The sequence below is a fragment of the Heptranchias perlo genome, chromosome 12 (genome assembly GCF_035084215.1).
Source record: "Heptranchias perlo isolate sHepPer1 chromosome 12, sHepPer1.hap1, whole genome shotgun sequence".
In the NCBI taxonomy this organism is placed as follows: domain Eukaryota; kingdom Metazoa; phylum Chordata; class Chondrichthyes; order Hexanchiformes; family Hexanchidae; genus Heptranchias; species Heptranchias perlo.
Window position 1 is genome coordinate 2,950,846 of NC_090336.1, and position 22,117 is coordinate 2,972,962.

At 56.5% G+C, this 22,117-nt stretch overlaps 1 protein-coding gene across 1 annotated transcript in view; it reads right to left on the bottom strand.

Moving 5' to 3' along the window:
- The window catches only part of LOC137328116 (mucin-6-like), a 553,886-nt gene that overhangs the window by 438,503 nt on the left and 93,266 nt on the right, over positions 1-22,117 (bottom strand). The window contains exon 9 of the mRNA XM_067994296.1: positions 10,796-10,868. Coding sequence (XP_067850397.1) covers positions 10,796-10,868 — 73 coding nt within the window. The remainder of the gene's footprint in view (positions 1-10,795; positions 10,869-22,117) is intronic.

Sequence of the window (22,117 nt, forward strand, 5' to 3'; positions counted from 1 at the left end):
ACAGTGCGACACATCACTCCTCTCTGACAGTGCGACACATCACTCGTCTCTGACAGTGCGACACATCACTCCTCTCTGACAGTGCGACTCATCACTCCTCTCTGACGGTGCTACACATCACTCCTCTCTGACGGTGCTACACATCACTCCTCTCTGACAGTGCGACACATCACTCCTCTCTGACGCTGCTACACATCACTCCTCTCTGATGGTGCTGCTCCTCACTCCTATCTGACAGTGCTACACATCACTCCTCTCTGACGGTGCTACTCATCACTCCTCTCTGACGGTGCTACAAATCACTCCTCTCTGACAGTGCGACACATCACTCCTCTCTGACAGTGCGACTCATCACTCCTCTCTGACGGTGCTACACATCACTCCTCTCTGACAGTGCGACACATCCATCCTCTCCGACAGTGCGACACATCACTCCTCTCTGACGGTGCTACACATCACTCCTCTCTGACAGTGCGACACATCACTCCTCTCTGACGGTGCTTCACATCACTCCTCTCTGACAGTGCGACACATCACTCCTCTCTGACAGTGCGACACATCACTCCTCTCTGACAGTGCAACTCATCACTCCTCTCTGACAGTGCTACTCATCACTCCTCTCTGACAGTGCTACTCATCACTCCTCTCTGACAGTGCGACACATCACTCCTCTCTGACAGTGCTGCACATCACTCCTCTCTGATGGTGCTACTCATCACTCCTCTCTGACAGTGATACACATCACTCCTCTCTGACAGTGCGATACATCACTCCTCTCTGATGGTGCTACACATCACTCCTCTCTGACAGTGATACACATCACTCCTCTCTGATGGTGCTGCTCATCACTCCTCTCTGATGGTGCGACACATCACTCCTCTCTGACAGTGCAACTCATCACTCCTCTCTGACAGTGCTACTCATCACTCCTCTCTGACAGTGCTACTCATCACTCCTCTCTGACAGTGCGACACATCACCCCTCTCTGACAGTGATACACATCACTCCTCTTTGACAGTGCTACTCATCAGTCCTCTCTGACAGTGCTACACATCACTCCTCTCTGACAGTGCGACAAATCACTCCTCTCTGATGGTGCTACACGTCACTCCACTCTGACAGTGCTACTCATCACTCCTCTCTGACAGTGCTACTCATCAGTCCTCTCTGACAGTGCTACACATCACTCCTCTCTGACAGTGCGACACATCACTCCTCTCTGATGGTGCTACACGTCACTCCACTCTGACAGTGCTACTCATCACTCCTCTCTGACAGTGCTACTCATCAGTCCTCTCTGACAGTGCTACACATCACTCCTCTCTGACAGTGCGATACATCACTCCTCTCTGATGGTGCTACACATCACTCCTCTCTGACAGTGATACACATCACTCCTCTCTGATGGTGCTGCTCATCACTCCTCTCTGATGGTGCTACACATCACTCCTCTCTGACAGTGCGACACATCAATCCTCTCTGACAGTGCGACACATCACTCCTCTCTGATGGTGCTACACGTCACTCCACTCTGACGGTGCTACTCATCACTCCTCTCTGACAGTGCGACACATCACTCCTCTCTGATGGTGCTACTCATCACTCCTCTCTGACAGTGCTACACATCACTCCTCTCTGACAGTGCTACTCATCACTCCTCTCTGACAGTGCTGCACATCACTCCTCTCTGACAGTGCTACTCATCACTCCTCTCTGACAGTGCAACACATCACTCCTCTCTGATGGTGCTACGCATCACTCCTCTCTGACAGTGCGACACATCACTCCTCTCTGACAGTGCTACTCATCACTCCTCTCTGACAGTGCTATTCATCACTCCTCTCTGCCAGTGCTACTCATCACTCCTCTCTGACGGTGCTTCACATCACTCCTCTCTGACGGTGCTACACATCACTCCTCTCTGACAGTGCTTCACATCACTCCTCTCTGCCAGTGCTACTCATCACTCCTCTCTGACGGTGCTTCACATCACTCCTCTCTGACGGTGCTACACATCACTCCTCTCTGACGGTGCTGCACATCACTCCTCTCTGACGGTGCGACACATCACTCCTCTCTGACGGTGCGACTGATCACTCCTCTCTGATGGTGCTTCACATCAAACCTCTCTGACAGTGCTACTCATCACTCCTCTCTGACAGTGCTACACATCACTCCTCTCTGACGGTGCGACACATCACTCCTCTCTGATGGTGCTACTGATCACTCCTCTCTGATGGTGCTTCACATCACTCCTCTCTGACGGTGCTACTGATCACTCCTCTCTGATGGTGCTTCACATCACTCCGCTCTGACGGTGCTACTGATCACTCCTCTCTGATGGTGCGACACATCACTCCTCTCTGACGGTGCTACTGATCACTCCTCTCTGACGGTGCTTCACATCACTCCTCTCTGCCAGTGCTACTCATCACTCCTCTCTGACGGTGCGACACATCACTCCTCTCTGACGGTGCGACTGATCACTCCTCTCTGACGGTGCTTCACATCACTCCTCTCTGCCAGTGCTACTCATCACTCCTCTCTGACAGTGCGACACATCACTCCTCTCTGACAGTGCTACACATCACTCCTCTCTGACGGTGCTACTCATCACTCCGCTCTGACAGTGCTTCACATCACTCCTCTCTGACAGTGCTACTCATCACTCCTCTCTGACAGTGCTACACATCACTCCTCTCTGACAGTGCTACTCATCACTCCTCTCTGACAGTGCTTCACATCACTCCTCTCTGACAGTGATACTATTCACTCCTCTCTGACAGTGCTACACATCAATCCTCTCTGACGGTGCTCTCATCACTCCTCTCTGACAGTGCGACACATCACTCCTCTCTGACAGTGCTACACATCACTCCTCTCTGACAGTGCTACACATCACTCCTCTCTGACGGTGCTACTCATCACTCCTCTCTGACAGTGCTACACATCACTCCTCTCTGACGGTGCTACTCATCACTCCTCTCTGACAGTGCAACTCATCACTCCTCTCTGACAGTGCAACACATCACTCCTCTCTGACGGTGCTACTCATCACTCCTCTCTGATGGTGCTACTCGTCACTCCTCTCTGACAGTGCTACTCGTCACTCCTCTCTGTCAGTGCGACACATCACTCCTCTCTGACAGTGCAACACATCACTCCTCTCTGACAGTGCTACACATCACTCCTCTCTGACGGTGCTACTCATCACTCCTCTCTGACAGTGCTACTCATCACTCCTCTCTGACAGTGCAACACATCACTCCTCTCTGACGGTGCTACTCATCACTCCTCTCTGATGGTGCTACTCGTCACTCCTCTCTGACAGTGCTACTCGTCACTCCTCTCTGTCAGTGCGACACATCACTCCTCTCTGACAGTGCTACTCGTCACTCCTCTCTGACAGTGCGACACATCACTCCTCTCTGACAGTGCGACACATCACTCCTCTCTGACAGTGCGACACATCACTCCTCTCTGAGAGTGCTACACATCACTCCTCTCTGACGGTGCTACACATCACTCCTCTCTGACGGTGCTACACATCACTCCTCTCTGACAGTGCGACACATCACTCCTCTCTGACGGTGCTTCACATCAATCCTCTCTGACAGTACGACACATCACTCCTCTCTGACAGTGCGAAACATCACTCCTCTCTGATGGTGCTGCTCATCACTCCTCTCTGACGGTGCTACTCATCACTCCTCTCTGACAGTGCTACTCATCACTCCTCTCTGACAGTGCTACTTATCACTCCTCTCTGACAGTGCGACACATCACTCCTCTCTGACAGTGCTACACATCACTCCTCTCTGACGGTGCTACACATCACTCCTCTCTGACGGTGCTACACATCACTCCTCTCTGACAGTGCGACACATCACTCCTCTCTGATGGTGCTACTCATCACTCCTCTCTGACGGTGCTACACATCACTCCTCTCTGACAGTGCTACTCATCACTCCTCTCTGACAGTGCTTCACATCACTCCTCTCTGACAGTGCTACTCATCACTCCTCTCTGACAGTGCTACTCATCACTCCTCTCTTACGGTGCTACACATCACTCCTCTCTGACGGTGCTACTCATCACTCCTCTCTGATGGTGCTTCAAATCACTCCTCTCTGACAGTGCTACACATCACTCCTCTCTGACGGTGCTACTCATCACTCCTCTCTGACAGTGCGACACATCACTCCTCTCTGATGGTGCTACTCATCACTCCTCTCTGACAGTGCGACACATCACTCGTCTCTGATGGTGCTACTCATCACTCCTCTCTGACAGTGCAACACATCACTCCTCTCTGACGGTGCTACAAATCACTCCTCTCTGACAGTGCTACACATCACTCCTCTCTGACGGTGCTACTCATCACTCCTCTCTGACAGTGCTTCACATCACTCCTCTCTGACAGTGCTACTCATCACTCCTCTCTGACAGTGCTTCACATCACTCCTCTCTGACAGTGATACTATTCACTCCTTTCTGACAGTGCTACACATCACTCCTCTCTGATGGTGCTGCTCCTCACTCCTCTCTGACAGTGCTACTCATCACTCCTCTCTGACAGTGCTACACATCACTCCTCTCTGACGGTGCTACTCATCACTCCCCTCTGACAGTGCTGCTCATCACTCCTCTCTGACAGTGCTACTCATCACTCCTCTCTGATGGTGCTACTCATCACTCCTCTCTGACGGTGCTACTCATCACTCCTCTCTGACAGTGCTTCACATCACTCCTCTCTGACAGTGCTACACATCACTCCTCTCTGATGGTGCTGCTCCTCACTCCTATCTGACAGTGCTACTCATCACTCCTCTCCAACAGTGCTACACATCACTCCTCTCTGACGGTGCTACTCATCACTCCTCTCTGACGGTGCTACTGATCACTCCTCTCTGATGGTGCTTCACATCACTCCTCTCTGACGGTGCTACTGATCACTCCTCTCTGATGGTGCGACACATCACTCCTCTCTGACGGGGCTACTGATCACTCCTCTCTGACGGTGCTTCACATCACTCCTCTCTGACAGTGCTACTCATCACTCCTCTCTGACAGTGCTACACATCACTCCTCTCTGATGGTGCTACTCATCACTCCTCTCTGACAGTGCTGCACATCACTGCTCTCTGACAGTGCTACACATCACTCCTCTCTGACGGTGCGACACATCACTCCTCTCTGACAGTGCTACACATCACTCCTCTCTGACGGTGCTACTCATCACTCCGCTCTGACAGTGCTTCACATCACTCCTCTCTGACAGTGCTACTCATCACTCCTCTCTGACAGTGCTTCACATCACTCCTCTCTGACAGTGATACTATTCACTCCTCTCTGACGGTGCTACTCATCAATCCTCTCTGATGGTTCTGCTCCTCACTCCTATCTGACAGTGCGACTCATCACTCCTCTCTGGCAGTGCTACACATCACTCCTCTCTGACGGTGCTACTCATCACTCCTCTCTGACAGTGCTACTCATCACTCCTCTCTGACGGTGCTACTCATCACTCCTCTCTGACAGTGCAACACATCACTCCTCTCTGACGGTGTTACTCATCACTCCTCTCTGATGGTGCTACTCATCACTCCTCTCTGACAGTGCAACACATCACTCCTCTCTGACGGTGTTGCTCATCACTCCTCTCTGACAGTGCTACTCGTCACTCCTCTCTGTCAGTGCGACACATCACTCCTCTCTGACAGTGCTACTCGTCACTCCTCTCTGACAGTGCGACACATCACTCCTCTCTGACAGTGCAACACATCACTCCTCTCTGACAGTGCGACACATCACTCCTCTCTGACAGTGCTACACATCACTCCTCTCTGACGGTGCTACACATCACTCCTCTCTGACGGTGCTACACATCACTCCTCTCTGACAGTGCGACACATCACTCCTCTCTGACGGTGCTACACATCACTCCTCTCTGACGGTGCTGCACATCACTCCTCTCTGACAGTGCAACACATCACTCCTCTCTGACGGTGCTACTCATCACTCCTCTCTGACAGTGCTACTCATCACTCCTCTCTGACGGTGCTACACATCACTCCTCTCTGACGGTGCTACTCATCACTCCTCTCTGACAGTGCTACTCATCACTCCTCTCTGACAGTTCAACACATCACTCCTCTCTGACGGTGCTACTCATCACTCCTATCTGATGGTGCTACTCATCACTCCTCTCTGACAGTGCTACTCGTCACTCCTCTCTGTCAGTGCGACACATCACTCCTCTCTGACATTGCTACTCGTCACTCCTCTCTGACAGTGCGACACATCACTCCTCTCTGACAGTGCGACACATCACTCCTCTCTGACAGTGCGACACATCACTCCTCTCTGAGAGTGCTACACATCACTCCTCTCTGACGGTGCTACACATCACTCCTCTCTGACGGTGCTACACATCACTCCTCTCTGACAGTGCGACACATCACTCCTCTCTGATGGTGCTACTCATCACTCCTCTCTGACGGTGCTTCACATCACTCCTCTCTGACAGTGCGACACATCACTCCTCTCTGACAGTGCGAAACATCACTCCTCTCTGATGGTGCTGCTCATCACTCCTCTCTGACGGTGCTGCTCATCACTCCTCTCTGACAGTGCTACTCATCACTCCTCTCTGATGGTGCTACTCATCACTCCTCTCTGACAGTGCTACACATCACTCCTCTCTGACAGTGCGACACATCACTCCTCTCTGACGGTGCTACACATCACTCCTCTCTGACGGTGCTACACATCACTCCTCTCTGACGGTGCTACACATCACTCCTCTCTGACAGTGCTACACATCACTCCTCTCTGACGGTGCTACACATCACTCCTCTCTGACGGTGCTACACATCACTCCTCTCTGACAGTGCGACACATCACTCCTCTCTGATGGTGCTACTCATCACTCCTCTCTGACGGTGCTACACATCACTCCTCTCTGACAGTGCTACTCATCACTCCTCTCTGACAGTGCTTCACATCACTCCTCTCTGACAGTGCTACTCATCACTCCTCTCTGACAGTGATACTATTCACTCCTCTCTGATGGTGCTGCTCCTCACTCCTATCTGACAGTGCTACTCATCACTCCTCTCTGACAGTGCGACACATCACTCCTCTCTGACAGTGCTACACATCACTCCTCTCTGACAGTGATACTATTCACTCCTCTCTGACAGTGCTACACATCACTCCTCTCTGATGGTGCTGCTCCTCACTCCTATCTGACAGTGCTACACATCACTCCTCTCTGACAGTGCTACTCATCACTCCTCTCTGACAGTGCTACTCATCACTCCTCTCTGACAGTGCTGCACATCACTCCTCTCTGACGGTGCTACTCATCACTCCTCTCTGACAGTGCTACTCATCACTCCTCTCTGACGGTGCTACACATCACTCCTCTCTGACGGTGCTACTCATCACTCCTCTCTGATGGTGCTTCACATCACTCCTCTCTGACAGTGATACTATTCACTCCTCTCTGACGGTGCTACACATTACTCCTCTCTGATGGTGCTACACATCACTCCTCTCTGACGGTGCTACACATCACTCCTCTCTGACGGTGCTACTCATCACTCCTCTCTGACAGTGCGACACATCACTCCTCTCTGATGGTGCTACTCATCACTCCTCTCTGACAGTGCTACACATCACTCCTCTCTGCCAGTGCTACACATCACTCCTCTCTGACGGTGCTACACATCACTCCTCTCTGACGGTGCTACTCATCACTCCTCTCTGCCAGTGCTACTCATCACTCCTCTCTGACAGTGCTACTCATCACTCCTCTCTGCCAGTGCTACTCATCACTCCTCTCTGCCAGTGCTACTCATCACTCCTCTCTGACAGTGCTACTCATCACTCCTCTCTGACAGTGCTTCACATCACTCCTCTCTGACAGTGCTGCACATCACTCCTCTCTGACAGTGCGACACATCACTCCTCTCTGACAGTGCGACACATCACTCCTCTCTGACGGTGCTGCTCATCACTCCCCTCTGACAGTGCTACTCATCACTCCTCTCTGACAGTGCGACACATCACTCCTCTCTGACAGTGCTGCACATCACTCCTCTCTGACAGTGCGACACATCACTCCTCTCTGACGGTGCTACACATCACTCCTCTCTGACGGTGCTACACATCACTCCTCTCTGACAGTGCTTCACATCACTCCTCTCTGACGGTGCTACACATCACTCCTCTCTGACGGTGCTACACATCACTCCTCTCTGACAGTGCTTCACATCACTCCTCTCTGACGGTGCTACACATCACTCCTCTCTGACGGTGCTGCATAATGATGGAATTTCAGCAAGTTACAAGACTCTACCTGTCAAAACTATAATTGCAGACCTGATTGTAACAATTCCTGTGCAGCGGGTGTGTGCTGTGCAAGGGCTGCCTTCCTTACTCAGGTATTCGGAGCTGCTATGGCAGTGAGGCCATCAGGCTGCATCTGATATTAAACCGCTCATTGACCTGGAACTTTCTCGAGAACTTTCTGACAAGATTTCAGCAATACTTGTCAGTCCCTATCAGAAACTTCGCATCATAGCTCCCTCTCCCTCCTCTTCCACAGCTGCTCAATCGGACTGAGCCCGACTGACTGAGCCCGACTGACTGAGCCCGACTGAGCCTGACTGACTGACTGAGCCCGTCTGACTGAGCCCGACTGACTGACTGAGCCCGACTGACCGTGACTGACTGACTGAGCCCGACTGACTGAGCCCGACTGAGCCTGACTGACTGACTGAGCCCGACTGACTGAGCCCGACTGACTGACTGAGCCCGACTGACTGAGCCCAACTGAGCCTGACTGACTGACTGAGCCCGACTGACTGAGCCCGACTGAGCCTGACTGACTGACTGAGCCCGACTGACTGAGCCCGACTGACTGACTGAGCCCGACTGACTGAGCCCGACTGAGCCTGACTGACTGACTGAGCCCGACTGACTGAGCCCGACTGACTGACTGAGCCCGACTGACTGAGCCCGACTGACTGACTGAGCCCGACTGACTGAGCCTGACTGACTGACTGAGCCCGACTGACTGAGCCCGACTGACTGACTGAGCCCGACTGACCGTGACTGACTGAGCCCGACTGACTGAGCCTGACTGACTGACTGAGCCCGACTGACTGAGCCCGACTGACTGACTGAGCCCGACTGACTGACTGAGCCCGACTGACTGAGCCCGACTGAGCCTGACTGACTGACTGAGCCCGACTGACTGAGCCCGACTGACTGACTGAGCCCGACTGACTGACTGACCCTGACCGACTGACTGACCCTGACCGACTGGCTGACCCTGACTGACTGACTGAGCCCGACTGACTGACTGACTGAGCCCGACTGACTGAGCCCGACTGACTGACCCTGACCGACTGACTGACCCTGACCGACTGACTGACCCCGACTGAGCCCGACCGACTGACTGACCCGGACCGACTGACTGACCCTGACTGAGCCCGACCGACTGACTGACCCGGACCGACTGACTGAGCCCGACTGACCCTGACTGACTGACTGAGCCCGACTGACCCTGACTGACTGACTGAGCCTGACTGACTGACTGAGCCTGACAGTGAGCAACTTTGAGTTTCAAATCTCAAATCCAGTCCATCACCAAGACCATTTATTCCCATCTCCACAATATCACCTGATTTTGCCCTTATTTTACACTCACTAACACTGCAATTGTCATCCATATGTTCATCGAAGACCTCCTCACCAGCCTCCAAAACCCAACCCTTTACAGACTTCAACTCATCCAGAATTCAACCATCTGCACCCTATCCAGCACTAAGTCCCATTCACCTTTCCTACCCTCACCAACCTCCACTGGCTCCCGAGACCCTCACACATTGACTTCAAAATCTATAGAATCACTCCATGGCCTTGCACCCCCTACCCTGCAACATTCTTCAGTCTTACAATTCAGCTTGAACCTTACACTCGCCCAGTTTGACCCAATTTGCACCCTCCCCTCCCCCCTGCCTCCTTCCCTCCCTTCCTCTCTCCTTCCCTCCCTCCCTCCGTCCTCCCCTCCCTCCCTCCCACCTTCCCTCCCTCCCTCCGTCCTTCCCTCCCTCCCTCCCTCCGTCCTTCCCTCCCTCCCTCCCTCCCTCCGTCCTTCCCTTTCTCCCTGCCTCCTTCCCTCCCTCCCTCCCTGCATCCATCCGTCCCTCCATCTGTCCTTCCCCCATCCTTCCTTCCCTCTCCCTCCCTCTTTCCCTCCCTCCCTCCTTCCCTGCATCCTTCCCTCCCTCCCTGCATACTTCCCTCTCTACCTCCCTCCTTCCCTACCTCCCTCCTTCCCTCCCTCCCTCCTTCCCTGCATCCTTCCCTCCCTCCCTGCATACTTCCCTCTCTACCTCCCTCCTTCCCTCCCTCCCTCCTTCCCTGCATCCTTCCCTCCCTCCCTGCATACTTCCCTCCCTACCTCCCTCCTTCCCTACCTCCCTCCTTCCCTCCCTCCCATCTTCCATCCCTCCCTCCTTCCCCCTCTCCTTCCTCAATCAGTGGAAAAACCTTCAGCCACCTTGGTGATGCACTCTGGAAATCCCTCCCTGAACGAAGAGATCTTGGGACATCTCTCCCCACCTTTCAAAAGCCTCCTCAAAAACTACCCCTTCAACATTGCTTTCAGTCAGCTCCCTTCACTTTCCCCCGATCCCTGGTCGGGACCTGGTCCTTTGTCCTAAAGGCGTTTGGGGAAGTTTTGCAAGGTTCACAGCACGAAATCAACACGTGTTTTTACCTTTCAGGAAGGGAAGACTCTGGATCTGATTGTTCACATACACGATGCCCATTCTCAGGAAGGTGATTTTGATCTGTGAAACAACACCACTGATGAATAGAAAGAAAGAAAGACTTACATTTATACAGAGCCTTTCACCATCTCAGGATGTCCCAAAGTGCTTCACAGCCAATGAAGTACTTTGGAAGTGCAGTCACTGTGATAATGTAGGAAACGCAGCAGCCAATTTGTGCCCAGCAAGGACCCTCAAACAGCAATGTGATAAGGACAGATAACCAAAGAAAGGTGATATCAACATGAAAACATTTAGAGACAATCACTGACCATCAAGATAAGGAACCTCACCACCAGGGCCCCTTCTATAGACAGGGTCTCACCACCAGGGCCCTCTATAGACAGGGTCTCACCACCAGGGCCCCTTCTATAGACAGGGTCTCACCACCAGGGCCCTCTATAGACAGGGTCTCACCACCAGGGCCCCTTCTACAGAGAGGGTCTCACCACCAGGGCCCCTCCTATAGACAGGGTCTCACCACCAGGGCCCTCTATAGACAGGGTCTCACCACCAGGGCCCCTTCTATAGACAGGGTCTCACCACCAGGGCCCCTTCTATAGACAGGGCCTCACCACCAGGGCCCCTTCTATAGACAGGGTCTCACCACCAGGGCCCCTTCTATAGACAGGGCCTCACCACCAGGGCCCCTTCTATAGACAGGGTCTCACCACCAGGGCCCTCTATAGACAGGGTCTCACCACCAGGGCCCCTTCTACAGACAGGGTCTCACCACCAGGGCCCCTTCTATAGACAGGGTCTCACCACCAGGACAACTTCTACAGACAGGGCCTCCCCACCAGGGCCCCTTCTATAGACAGGGTCTCACCACCAGGGCCCTCTATAGACAGGGTCTCACCACCAGGGCCCCTTCTACAGACAGGGTCTCACCACCAGGGCCCCTTCTATAGACAGGGTCTCACCACCAGGACCCTCTATAGACAGGGTCTCACCACCAGGGCCCCTTCTACAGACAGGGTCTCACCACCAGGGCCACTTATATAGACAGGGCCTCACCACCAGGGCCCCTTCTATAGACAGGGTCTCACCACCAGGGCCCTCTATAGACAGGGTCTCACCACCAGGGCCCCTTCTATAGACAGGGTCTCACCACCAGGGCCTCTTCTATAGACGGGGTCTCACCACCAGGGCCCTCTATAGACAGGGCCTCACCACCAGGGCCCTCTATAGACAGGGCCTCACCACCAGGGCCCCTTCTATAGACAGGGCCTCACCACCAGGACCCCTTCTATAGACAGGGCCTCACCACCAGGGCCCCTTCTATAGACAGGGCCTCACCACCAGGGCCCTCTATAGACAGGGTCTCACCACCAGGGCCCCTTCTATAGACAGGGCCTCACCACCAGGGCCCTCTATAGACAGGGTCTCACCACCAGGGCCCCTTCTATAGACAGGGTCTCACCACCAGGGCCTCTTCTATAGACAAGGCCTCACCACCAGGGCCCCTTCTATAGACAGGGCCTCACCACCAGGGCCCTCTATAGACAGGGTCTCACCACCAGGGCCCCTTCTACAGACAGGGTCTCACCACCAGGGCCTCTTCTATAGACAAGGCCTCACCACCAGGGCCCTCTATAGACAGGGCCTCACCACCAGGGCCCTCTATAGACAGGGCCTCACCACCAGGGCCCTCTATAAACAGGGTCTCACCACCAGGGCCTCTATAGACAGGGCCTCACCACCAGGGCCCTCGATAGACAGGGTCTCACCAGCAGGGCCACTTCTACAGACAGGGTCTCACCACCAGGGCCCCTTCTATAGACAGGGCCTCACCACCAGGGCCCCTTCTATAGACAGGGTCTCACCACCAGGGCCCCTTCTACAGACAGGGTCTCACCACCAGGGCCCCTTCTATAGACAGGGTCGCACCACCAGGGCCCCTTCTATCGACAGGGTCTCACCACCAGGGCCCTCTATAGACAGGGCCTCACCACCAGGCCCCTCTATAGACAGGGTCTCACCACCAGGGCCCTCTATAGACAGGGTCTCACCACCAGGGCCCCTTCTATCGACAGGGTCTCACCACCAGGGCCCTCTATAGACAGGGCCTCACCACCAGGCCCCTCTATAGACAGGGCCTCACCACCAGGGCCCCTTCTATAGACAGGGTCTCACCACCAGGGCCCTCTATAGACAGGGTCTCACCACCAGGGCCCTCGATAGACAGGGTCTCACCACCAGGGCCCTCGATAGACAGGGTCTCACCACCAGGGCCCCTTCTACAGACAGGGCCTCACCACCAGGGCCCCTTCTACAGACAGGGTCACACCACCAGGGCCCTCTATAGACAGGGTCTCACCACCAGGGCCCCTTCCACAGACAGGGTCTCACCACCAGGGCCCCTTCTATAGACAGGGCCTCACCAACAGGACCCTCTACAGACAGCGTCTCACCACCAGGGCCCCTTCTATAGACAGGGTCTCACCACCAGGGCCCCTTCTACAGACAGGGCCTCACCACCAGGACCCCTTCTATAGACAGGGCCTCACCACCAGGGCCCCTTCTATAGACAGGGTCTCACCACCAGGGCCCCTTCTATAGACAGGGTCTCACCACCAGGGCCCCTTCTATAGACAGGGTCTCACCACCAGGACCCCTTCTATAGACAGGGTCTCACCACCAGGACCCCTTTTAATGACAGGGTCTCACCACCAGGGCCCCTTCTACAGACAGGGTCTCACCACCAGGACCCCTTTTATAGACAGGGTCTCACCACCAGGGCCCCTTCTATAGACAGGGTCTCACCACCAGGGCCCCTTCTATAGACAGGGCCTCACCACCAGGACCCCTTCTATAGACAGGGTCTCACCACCAGGGCCCCTTCTATAGATAGGGTCTCACCACAAGGACCCTCTATAGACAGGGTCTCACCACCAGGACCCTCTATAGACAGGGTCTCACCACCAGGGCCCTCTATAGACAGGGTCTCACCACCAGGACCCTCTATAGACAGGGTCTCACCACCAGGGCCCCTTCTATAGACAGGGTCTCACCACCAGGGCCCTCTATAGACAGGGTCTCACCACCAGGACCCTCAAAAGACAGGGTCTCACCACCAGGGCCCCTTCTATAGACAGGGCCTCACCACCAGGACCCCTTCTATAGACAGGGCCTCACCACCAGGGCCCCTTCTATAGACAGGGTCTCACCACCAGGGCCCCTCCTATAGACAGGGCCTCACCACCAGGACCCCTTCTATAGACAGGGTCTCACCACCAGGACCCCTTCTACAGACAGGGTCTCACCACCAGGACCCCTTCTATAGACAGGGCCTCACCACCAGGGCTCTCTATAGACAGGGTCTCACCACCAGGACCCTCTATAGACAGGGTCTCACCACCAGGGCCCCTTCTATAGACAGGGCCTCACCACCAGGACCCCTTCTATAGACAGGGTCTCACCACCAGGACCCCTTCTACAGACAGGGTCTCACCACCAGGACCCCTTCTATAGACAGTGTCTCACCACCAGGGCCCTCTATAGACAGGGTCTCACCACCAGGACCCTCTATAGACAGGGCCTCACCACCAGGACCCTCTATAGACAGGGCCTCACCACCAGGGCCACTTCTATAGACAGGGCCTCACCACAAGGACCCCTTCTATAGACAGGGTCTCACCACCAGGGCTCTCTTTTGACAGGGTCTCACCACCAGGAACCTCTATAGACAGGGCCTCACCACCAGGGCCCCTTCTATAGACAGGGCCTCACCACCAGGACCCCTTCTATAGACAGGGTCTCACCACCAGGACCCCTTCTATAGACAGGGTCTCACCACCAGGGCCCTCTATAGACAGGGTCTCACCACCAGGACCCCTTCTATAGACAGGGTCTCACCACCAGGACCCCTTCTATAGACAGGGTCTCACCACCAGGGCCCCTTCTATCGACAGGGTCTCACCACCAGGGCCCCTTCTATAGACAGGGCCTCACCACCAGGACCCCTTCTATAGACAGGGTCTCACCACCAGGACCCTCTATAGACAGGGTCTCATCACCAGGACCCCTTTTATAGACAGGGTCTCACCACCAGGACCCCTTTTATAGACAGGGTGTCACCACCAGGGCCCCTTCTATAGACAGGGTCTCACCACCAGGGCCCTCTATAGACAGGGCCTCACCACCAGGACCCCTTCTATAGACAGGGTCTCACCACCAGGACCCTCTATAGACAGGGTCTCACCACCAGGACCCCTTTTATAGACAGGGTCTCACCACCAGGGCCCTCTATAGACAGGGCCTCACCACCAGGACCCCTTCTATAGACAGGGCCTCACCACCAGGGCCCCTTCTATAGACAGGGTCTCACCACCAGGGCCCCTTCTATAGACAGGGTCTCACCACCAGGGCCCCTTCTATAGACAGGACCTCACCACCAGGACCCCTTCTATAGACAGGGCCTCACCACCAGGGCCCCTTCTATAGACAGGGTCTCACCACCAGGGCCCCTTCCATAGACAGGGTCTCACCACCAGGGCCCCTTCTATAGACAGGGTCTCACCACCAGGGCCCCTTCTATAGACAGGGTCTCACCACCAGGGCCCCTTCTATAGACAGGGCCTCACCACCAGGACCCCTTCTATAGACAGGGTCTCACCACCAGGACCCTCTATAGTCAGGGTCTCACCACCAGGGCCCCTTCTATAGACAGGGTCTCACCACCAGGACCCCTTCTATAGACAGGGTCTCACCACCAGGGCCCCTTCTATAGACAGGGTCTCACCACCAGGGCCCCTTCTATAGACAGGGTCTCACCACCAGGACCCTCTATAGACAGGGCCTCACCACCAGGGCCCCTTCTACAGACAGGGTCTCACCACCAGGACCCCTTCTGCAGACAGGGTCTCACCACCAGGGCCCTCTATAGACAGGGTCTCACCACCAGGGCACCTTCTATAGACAGGGTCTCACCACCAGGGCCCTCTATAGACAGGGTCTCACCACCAGGGCCCTCTATAGACAGGGTCTCACCACCAGGACCCCTCTATAGACAGGGTCTCACCACCAGGGCCCTCTATAGACAGGGTCTCACCACCAGGGCCCTCTATAGACAGGGTCTCACCACCAGGACCCCTCTATAGACAGGGTCTCACCACCAGGGCCCTCTATAGACAGGGTCTCACCACCAGGGCCCCTTCTATAGACAGGGTCTCACCACCAGGGCCCCTTCTATAGACAGGGTCTCACCACCAGGACCCCTCTATAGACAGGGTCTCACCACCAGGGCCCCTTCTATAGACAGGGTCTCACCACCAGGACCCCTCTATAGACAGGGTCTCACCACCAGGGCCCCTTCTATAGACAGGGTCTCACCACCAGGGCCCCTTCTATAGACAGGGTCTCACCACCAGGGCCCTCTATAGACAGGGTCTCACCACCAGGGCCCCTTCTATAGACAGGGTCTCACCACCAGGTCCCTTTTATAGACAGGGTCTCACCACCAGGGCCCTCTATAGACAGGGTCTCACCACCAGGGCCCCTTCTATAGACAGGGTCTCACCACCAGGGCCCCTTCTACAGACAGGGCCTCACCACCAGGGCCCTCGATAGACAGGGCCTCACCACCAGGGCCCCTTCTACAGACAGGGTCTCACCACCAGGGCCCCTTCTATAGACAGGGTCTCACCACCAGGGCCCCTTCTGCAGACAGGGTCTCACCACCAGGGCCCCTTCTATAGACAGGGCCTCACCACCAGGACCCTCTATAGACAGGGTCTCACCACCAGGGCCCCTTCTATAGACAGGGCCTCTCCACCAGGGCCCTCTATAGACAGGGTCTCACCACCAGGGCCCTCTATAGACAGGGTCTCACCACCAGGGCCCTCTATAGACAGGGTCTCACCACCAGGACCCCTCTATAGACAGGGTCTCACCACCAGGGCCCTCTATAGACAGGGTCTCACCACCAGGGCCCTCTATAGACAGGGTCTCACCACCAGGACCCCTCTATAGACAGGGTCTCACCACCAGGGCCCTCTATAGACAGGGTCTCACCACCAGGGCCCCTTCTATAGACAGGGTCTCACCACCAGGGCCCCTTCTATAGACAGGGTCTCACCACCAGGACCCCTCTATAGACAGGGTCTCACCACCAGGGCCCCTTCTATAGACAGGGTCTCACCACCAGGACCCCTCTATAGACAGGGTCTCACCACCAGGGCCCCTTCTATAGACAGGGTCTCACCACCAGGGCCCCTTCTATAGACAGGGTCTCACCACCAGGGCCCTCTATAGACAGGGTCTCACCACCAGGGCCCCTTCTATAGACAGGGTCTCACCACCAGGTCCCTTTTATAGACAGGGTCTCACCACCAGGGCCCTCTATAGACAGGGTCTCACCACCAGGGCCCCTTCTATAGACAGGGTCTCACCACCAGGGCCCCTTCTACAGACAGGGTCTCACCACCAGGGCCCCTTCTATAGACAGGGTCTCACCACCAGGGCCCCTTCTGCAGACAGGGTCTCACCACCAGGGCCCCTTCTATAGACAGGGCCTCACCACCAGGACCCTCTATAGACAGGGTCTCACCACCAGGGCCCCTTCTATAGACAGGGCCTCTCCACCAGGGCCCTCTATAGACAGGGTCTCACCACCAGGGCCCTCTATAGACAGGGCCTCACCACCAGGGCCCCTTCTATAGAGAGGGTCTCACCACCAGGACCCCTTCTATAGACAGGGTCTCACCACCAGGGCCCCTTCTATAGACAGGGTCTCACCACCAGGGCCCCTTCTATAGACAGGGTCTCACCACCAGGGCCCTCTATAGACAGGGTCTCACCACCAGGACCCCTTCTATAGACAGGGCCTCACCACCAGGGCCCCTTCTATAGACAGGGCCTCACCACCAGGGCCCCTTCTATAGACAGGGTCTCACCACCAGGGCCCTCTATAGACAGGGTCTCACCACCAGGGCCCCTTCTATAGACAGGGTCTCACCACCAGGGCCCTCGATAGACAGGGTCTCACCACCAGGGCCCCTTCTATAAACAGGGTCTCACCACCAGGGCCCTCTATAGACAGGGCCTCACCACCAGGGCCCCTTCTATAGACAGGGTCTCACCACCAGGGCCCTCTATAGACAGGGCCTAACCACCAGGGCCCCTTCTATAGACAGGGTCACACCACCAGGGCCCCTTCTATAGACAGGGTCACACCACCAGGGCCCCTTCTATAGACAGGGCCTCACCACCAGGGCCCATTCTATAGACAGGGCCTCACCACCAGGGCCCTCTATAGACAGGGTCTCACCACCAGGGCCCCTTCTATAGACAGGGTCTCACCACCAGGGCCCCTTCTATAGACAGGGCCTCACCACCAGGGCCCCTTCTATAGACAGGGTCTCACCACCAGGGCCCCTTCTATAGACAGGGCCTCACCACCAGGGCCCTCTATAGACAGGGTCTCACCACCAGGGCCCCTCCTACAGACAGGGTCTCACCACCAGGGCCCTCTATAGACAGGGCCTCACCACCAGGGCCCCTTCTATAGACAGGGTCACACCACCAGGGCCTCTATAGACAGGGTCTCACCACCAGGGCCCCTTCTATAGACAGGGCCTCACCACCAGGGCCCTCTATAGACAGGGTCTCACCACCAGGGCCCCTTCTACAGACAGGGCCTCACCACCAGGGCCCCTTCTATAGACAGGGTCTCACCACCAGGGCCCCTTCTATAGACAGGGCCTCAACACCAGGGCCCTCTATAGACAGGGTCTCACCACCAGGGCCCCTTCTATAGACAGGGTCTCACCACCAGGGCCCCTTCTACAGACAGGGCCTCACCACCAGGGCCCCTTCGAAAGACAGGGCCTCACCACCAGGGCCCCTTCTATAGACAGGGCCTCACCACCAGGGCCCTCTATAGACAGGGTCTCTCCACCAGGGCCCCTTCTATAGACAGGGTCTCACCACCAGGGCCCCTTCTATAGACAGGGTCTCACCACCAGGGCCCCTTCTATAGACAGGGTCTCACCACCAGGGCCCCTTCTATAGACAGGGCCTCACCACCAGGGCCCCTTCTATAGACAGGGCCTCACCACCAGGGCCCCTTCTATAGACAGGGCCTCACCACCAGGGCCCCTTCTATAGACATGGTCACACCACCAGGGCCTCTATAGACAGGGTCTCACCACCAGGGCCCCTTCTATAGACAGGGTCTCACCACCAGGGCCCCTTTTATAGACAGGGTCTCACCACCAGGGCCCCTTCTATAGACGGGGTCTCACCACCAGGGCCCTCTATGGACAGGGTCTCACCACCAGGGCCCCTTCTATAGACAGGGTCTCACCACCAGCGCCCCTTCTATAGACAGGGTCTCACCACCAGGGCCCCTTCTACAGACAGGGTCTCACCACCAGGGCCCCTTCTATAGACAGGGTCTCACCACCAGGGCCCCTTCTATGGACAGGGTCTCACCACCAGGGCCCCTTCTATAGACAGGGTCTCACGACCAGGGCCCCTTCTATAGACAGGGTCTCACCACCAGGGCCCCTTCTATAGACAGGGTCTCACCACCAGGGCCCCTTCTATAGACAGGGTCTCACCACCAGGGCCCCTTCTATAGACAGGGTCTCACCACCAGGGCCCCTTCTATAGACAGGGTCTCACCACCAGGGCCCCTTCTATAGACAGGGTCTCTCCACCAGGGCCCCTTCTATAGACAGGGCCTCACCACCAGGGCCCCTTCTACAGACAGGGTCTCACCACCAGGGCCCCTTCTATAGACAGGGCCTCACCACCAGGGCCCTCTATAGACAGGGTCTCACCACCAGGGCCCTCTATAGACAGGGCCTCACCACCAGGGCCCTCTATAGACAGGGTCTCACCACCAGGGCCCTCTATAGACAGGGCCTCACCACCAGGGCCCCTTCTATAGACAGTGCCTCACCACCAGGGCCCCTTCTATAGACAGGGTCTCACCACCAGGGCCCCTTCTATAGACAGGGCCTCACCACCAGGGCCCTCTATAGACAGGGTCTCACCACCAGGGCCCTCTATAGACAGGGCCTCACCACCAGGGCCCTCTATAGACAGGGTCTCACCACCAGGGCCCCTTCTATAGACAGGGTCTCACCACCAGGGCCCCTTCTATAGACAGGGTCTCACCACCAGGGCCCTCTATAGACAGGGTCTCACCACCAGGGCCCTCTATAGACAGGGCCTCACCACCAGGGCCCCGTCTACAGACAGGGCCTCACCACCAGGGCCCCTTCTATAGACAGGGTCTCACCACCAGGGCCCCTTCTACAGACAGGGCCTCACCACCAGGGCCCCTTCTATAGACAGGGCCTCACCACCAGGGCCCCTTCTACAGACAGGGTCTCACCACCAGGGCCCTCTATAGACAGGGCCTCACCACCAGGGCCCCTTCTATAGACAGGGTCTCACCACCAGGGCCCCTTCTATAGACAGGGTCTCACCACCAGGGCCCCTTCTACAGACAGGGTCTCACCACCAGGGCCCTCTATAGACAGGGCCTCACCACCAGGGCCCCTTCTATAGACAGGGTCTCTCCACCAGGGCCCCTTCTACAGACAGGGTCTCACCACCAGGGCCCTGTATAGACAGGGCCTCACCACCAGGGCCCTCTATAGACAGGGCCTCACCACCAGGGCCCCTTCTACAGACAGGGCCTCACCACCAGGGCCCCTTCTATAGACAGGGTCTCACCACCAGGGCCCCTTCTACAGACAGGGCCTCCCCACCAGGGCCCTCTATAGACACGGCCTCACCACCAGGGCCCCTTCTATAGACAGGGTCTCACCACCAGGGCCCCTTCTACAGACAGGGTCTCACCACCAGGGCCCTCTATAGACAGGGTCTAACCACCAGGGCCCTTTATAGACAGGGTCACACCACCAGGGCCCTCTACAGACAGGGTCTCACCACCAGGGCCCCTTCTAAAGACAGGGTCTCACCACCAGGGCCCCTTCTATAGACAGGGCCTCACCACCAGGGCCCCTTCTATAGACAGGGTCTCACCACCAGGGCCCTCTGTAGACAGGGTCTCACCACCAGGGCCCCTTCTACAGACAGGGTCTCACCACCAGGGCCCTCTATAGACAGGGCCTCCCCACCAGGGCCCCTTATATAGACAGGGCCTCACCACTAGGGCCCCTTCTATAGACAGGGCCTCACCACCAGGGCCCTCTATAGACAGGCTCTCACCACCAGGGCCCCTTCTACAGACAGGGTCTCAACACCAGGGCCCCTTCTATAGACAGGGTCTCACCACCAGGGCCCCTTCTATAGACAGGGTCTCACCACCAGGGCCCCTTCTACAGACAGGGCCTCACCACCAGGGCCCCTTCTATAGACAGGGTCACACCACCAGGGCCCTCTACAGACAGGGCCTCACCACCAGGGCCCCTTCTATAGACAGGGTCTCACCACCAGGGCCCTCTATAGACAGGGTCTCACCACCAGGGCCCCTTCTACAGACAGGGTCTCACCACCAGGGCCCCTTATATAGACAGGGCCTCACCACTAGGGCCCCTTCTATAGACAGGGCCTCACCACCAGGGCCCTCTATAGACAGGGTCTCACCACCAGGGCCCCTTCTATAGACAGGGTCTCACCACCAGGGCCCCTTATATAGACAGGGTCTCACCACCAGGGCCCCTTCTATAGACAGGTTCTCACCACCAGGGCCCCTTCTACAGACAGGGTCTCACCACCAGGGCCCCTTCTATAGACAGGGCCTCACCACCAGGGCCGTGTATAAACAGGGTCTCACCACCAGGGCCCTCTATGGACAGGGTCTCACCACCAGGGCCCCTTCGATAGACAGGGTCTCACCACCAGGGCCCCTTCTATAGACAGGGCCTCACTACCAGGGCCCCTTCTACAGACAGGGTCTCACCACCAGGGCCCCTTCTATAGACAGGGCCTCACCACCAGGGCCCTCTCTCGACAGGGTCTCACCACCAGGGCCCTCTATAGACAGGGTCTCACCACCAGGGCCCTCTATAGACAGGGCCTCACCACCAGGGCCCCTTCTATAGACAGGGCCTCACCACCAGGGCCCCTTCTATAGACAGGGTCTCACCACCAGGGCCCCTTCTATAGACAGGGTCTCACCACCAGGGCCCTCTATAGACAGGGTCTCACCACCAGGGCCCTCTATAGACAGGGCCTCACCACCAGGGCCCCGTCTACAGACAGGGCCTCACCACCAGGGCCCCTTCTATAGACAGGGTCTCACCACCAGGGCCCCTTCTACAGACAGGGCCTCACCACCAGGGCCCCTT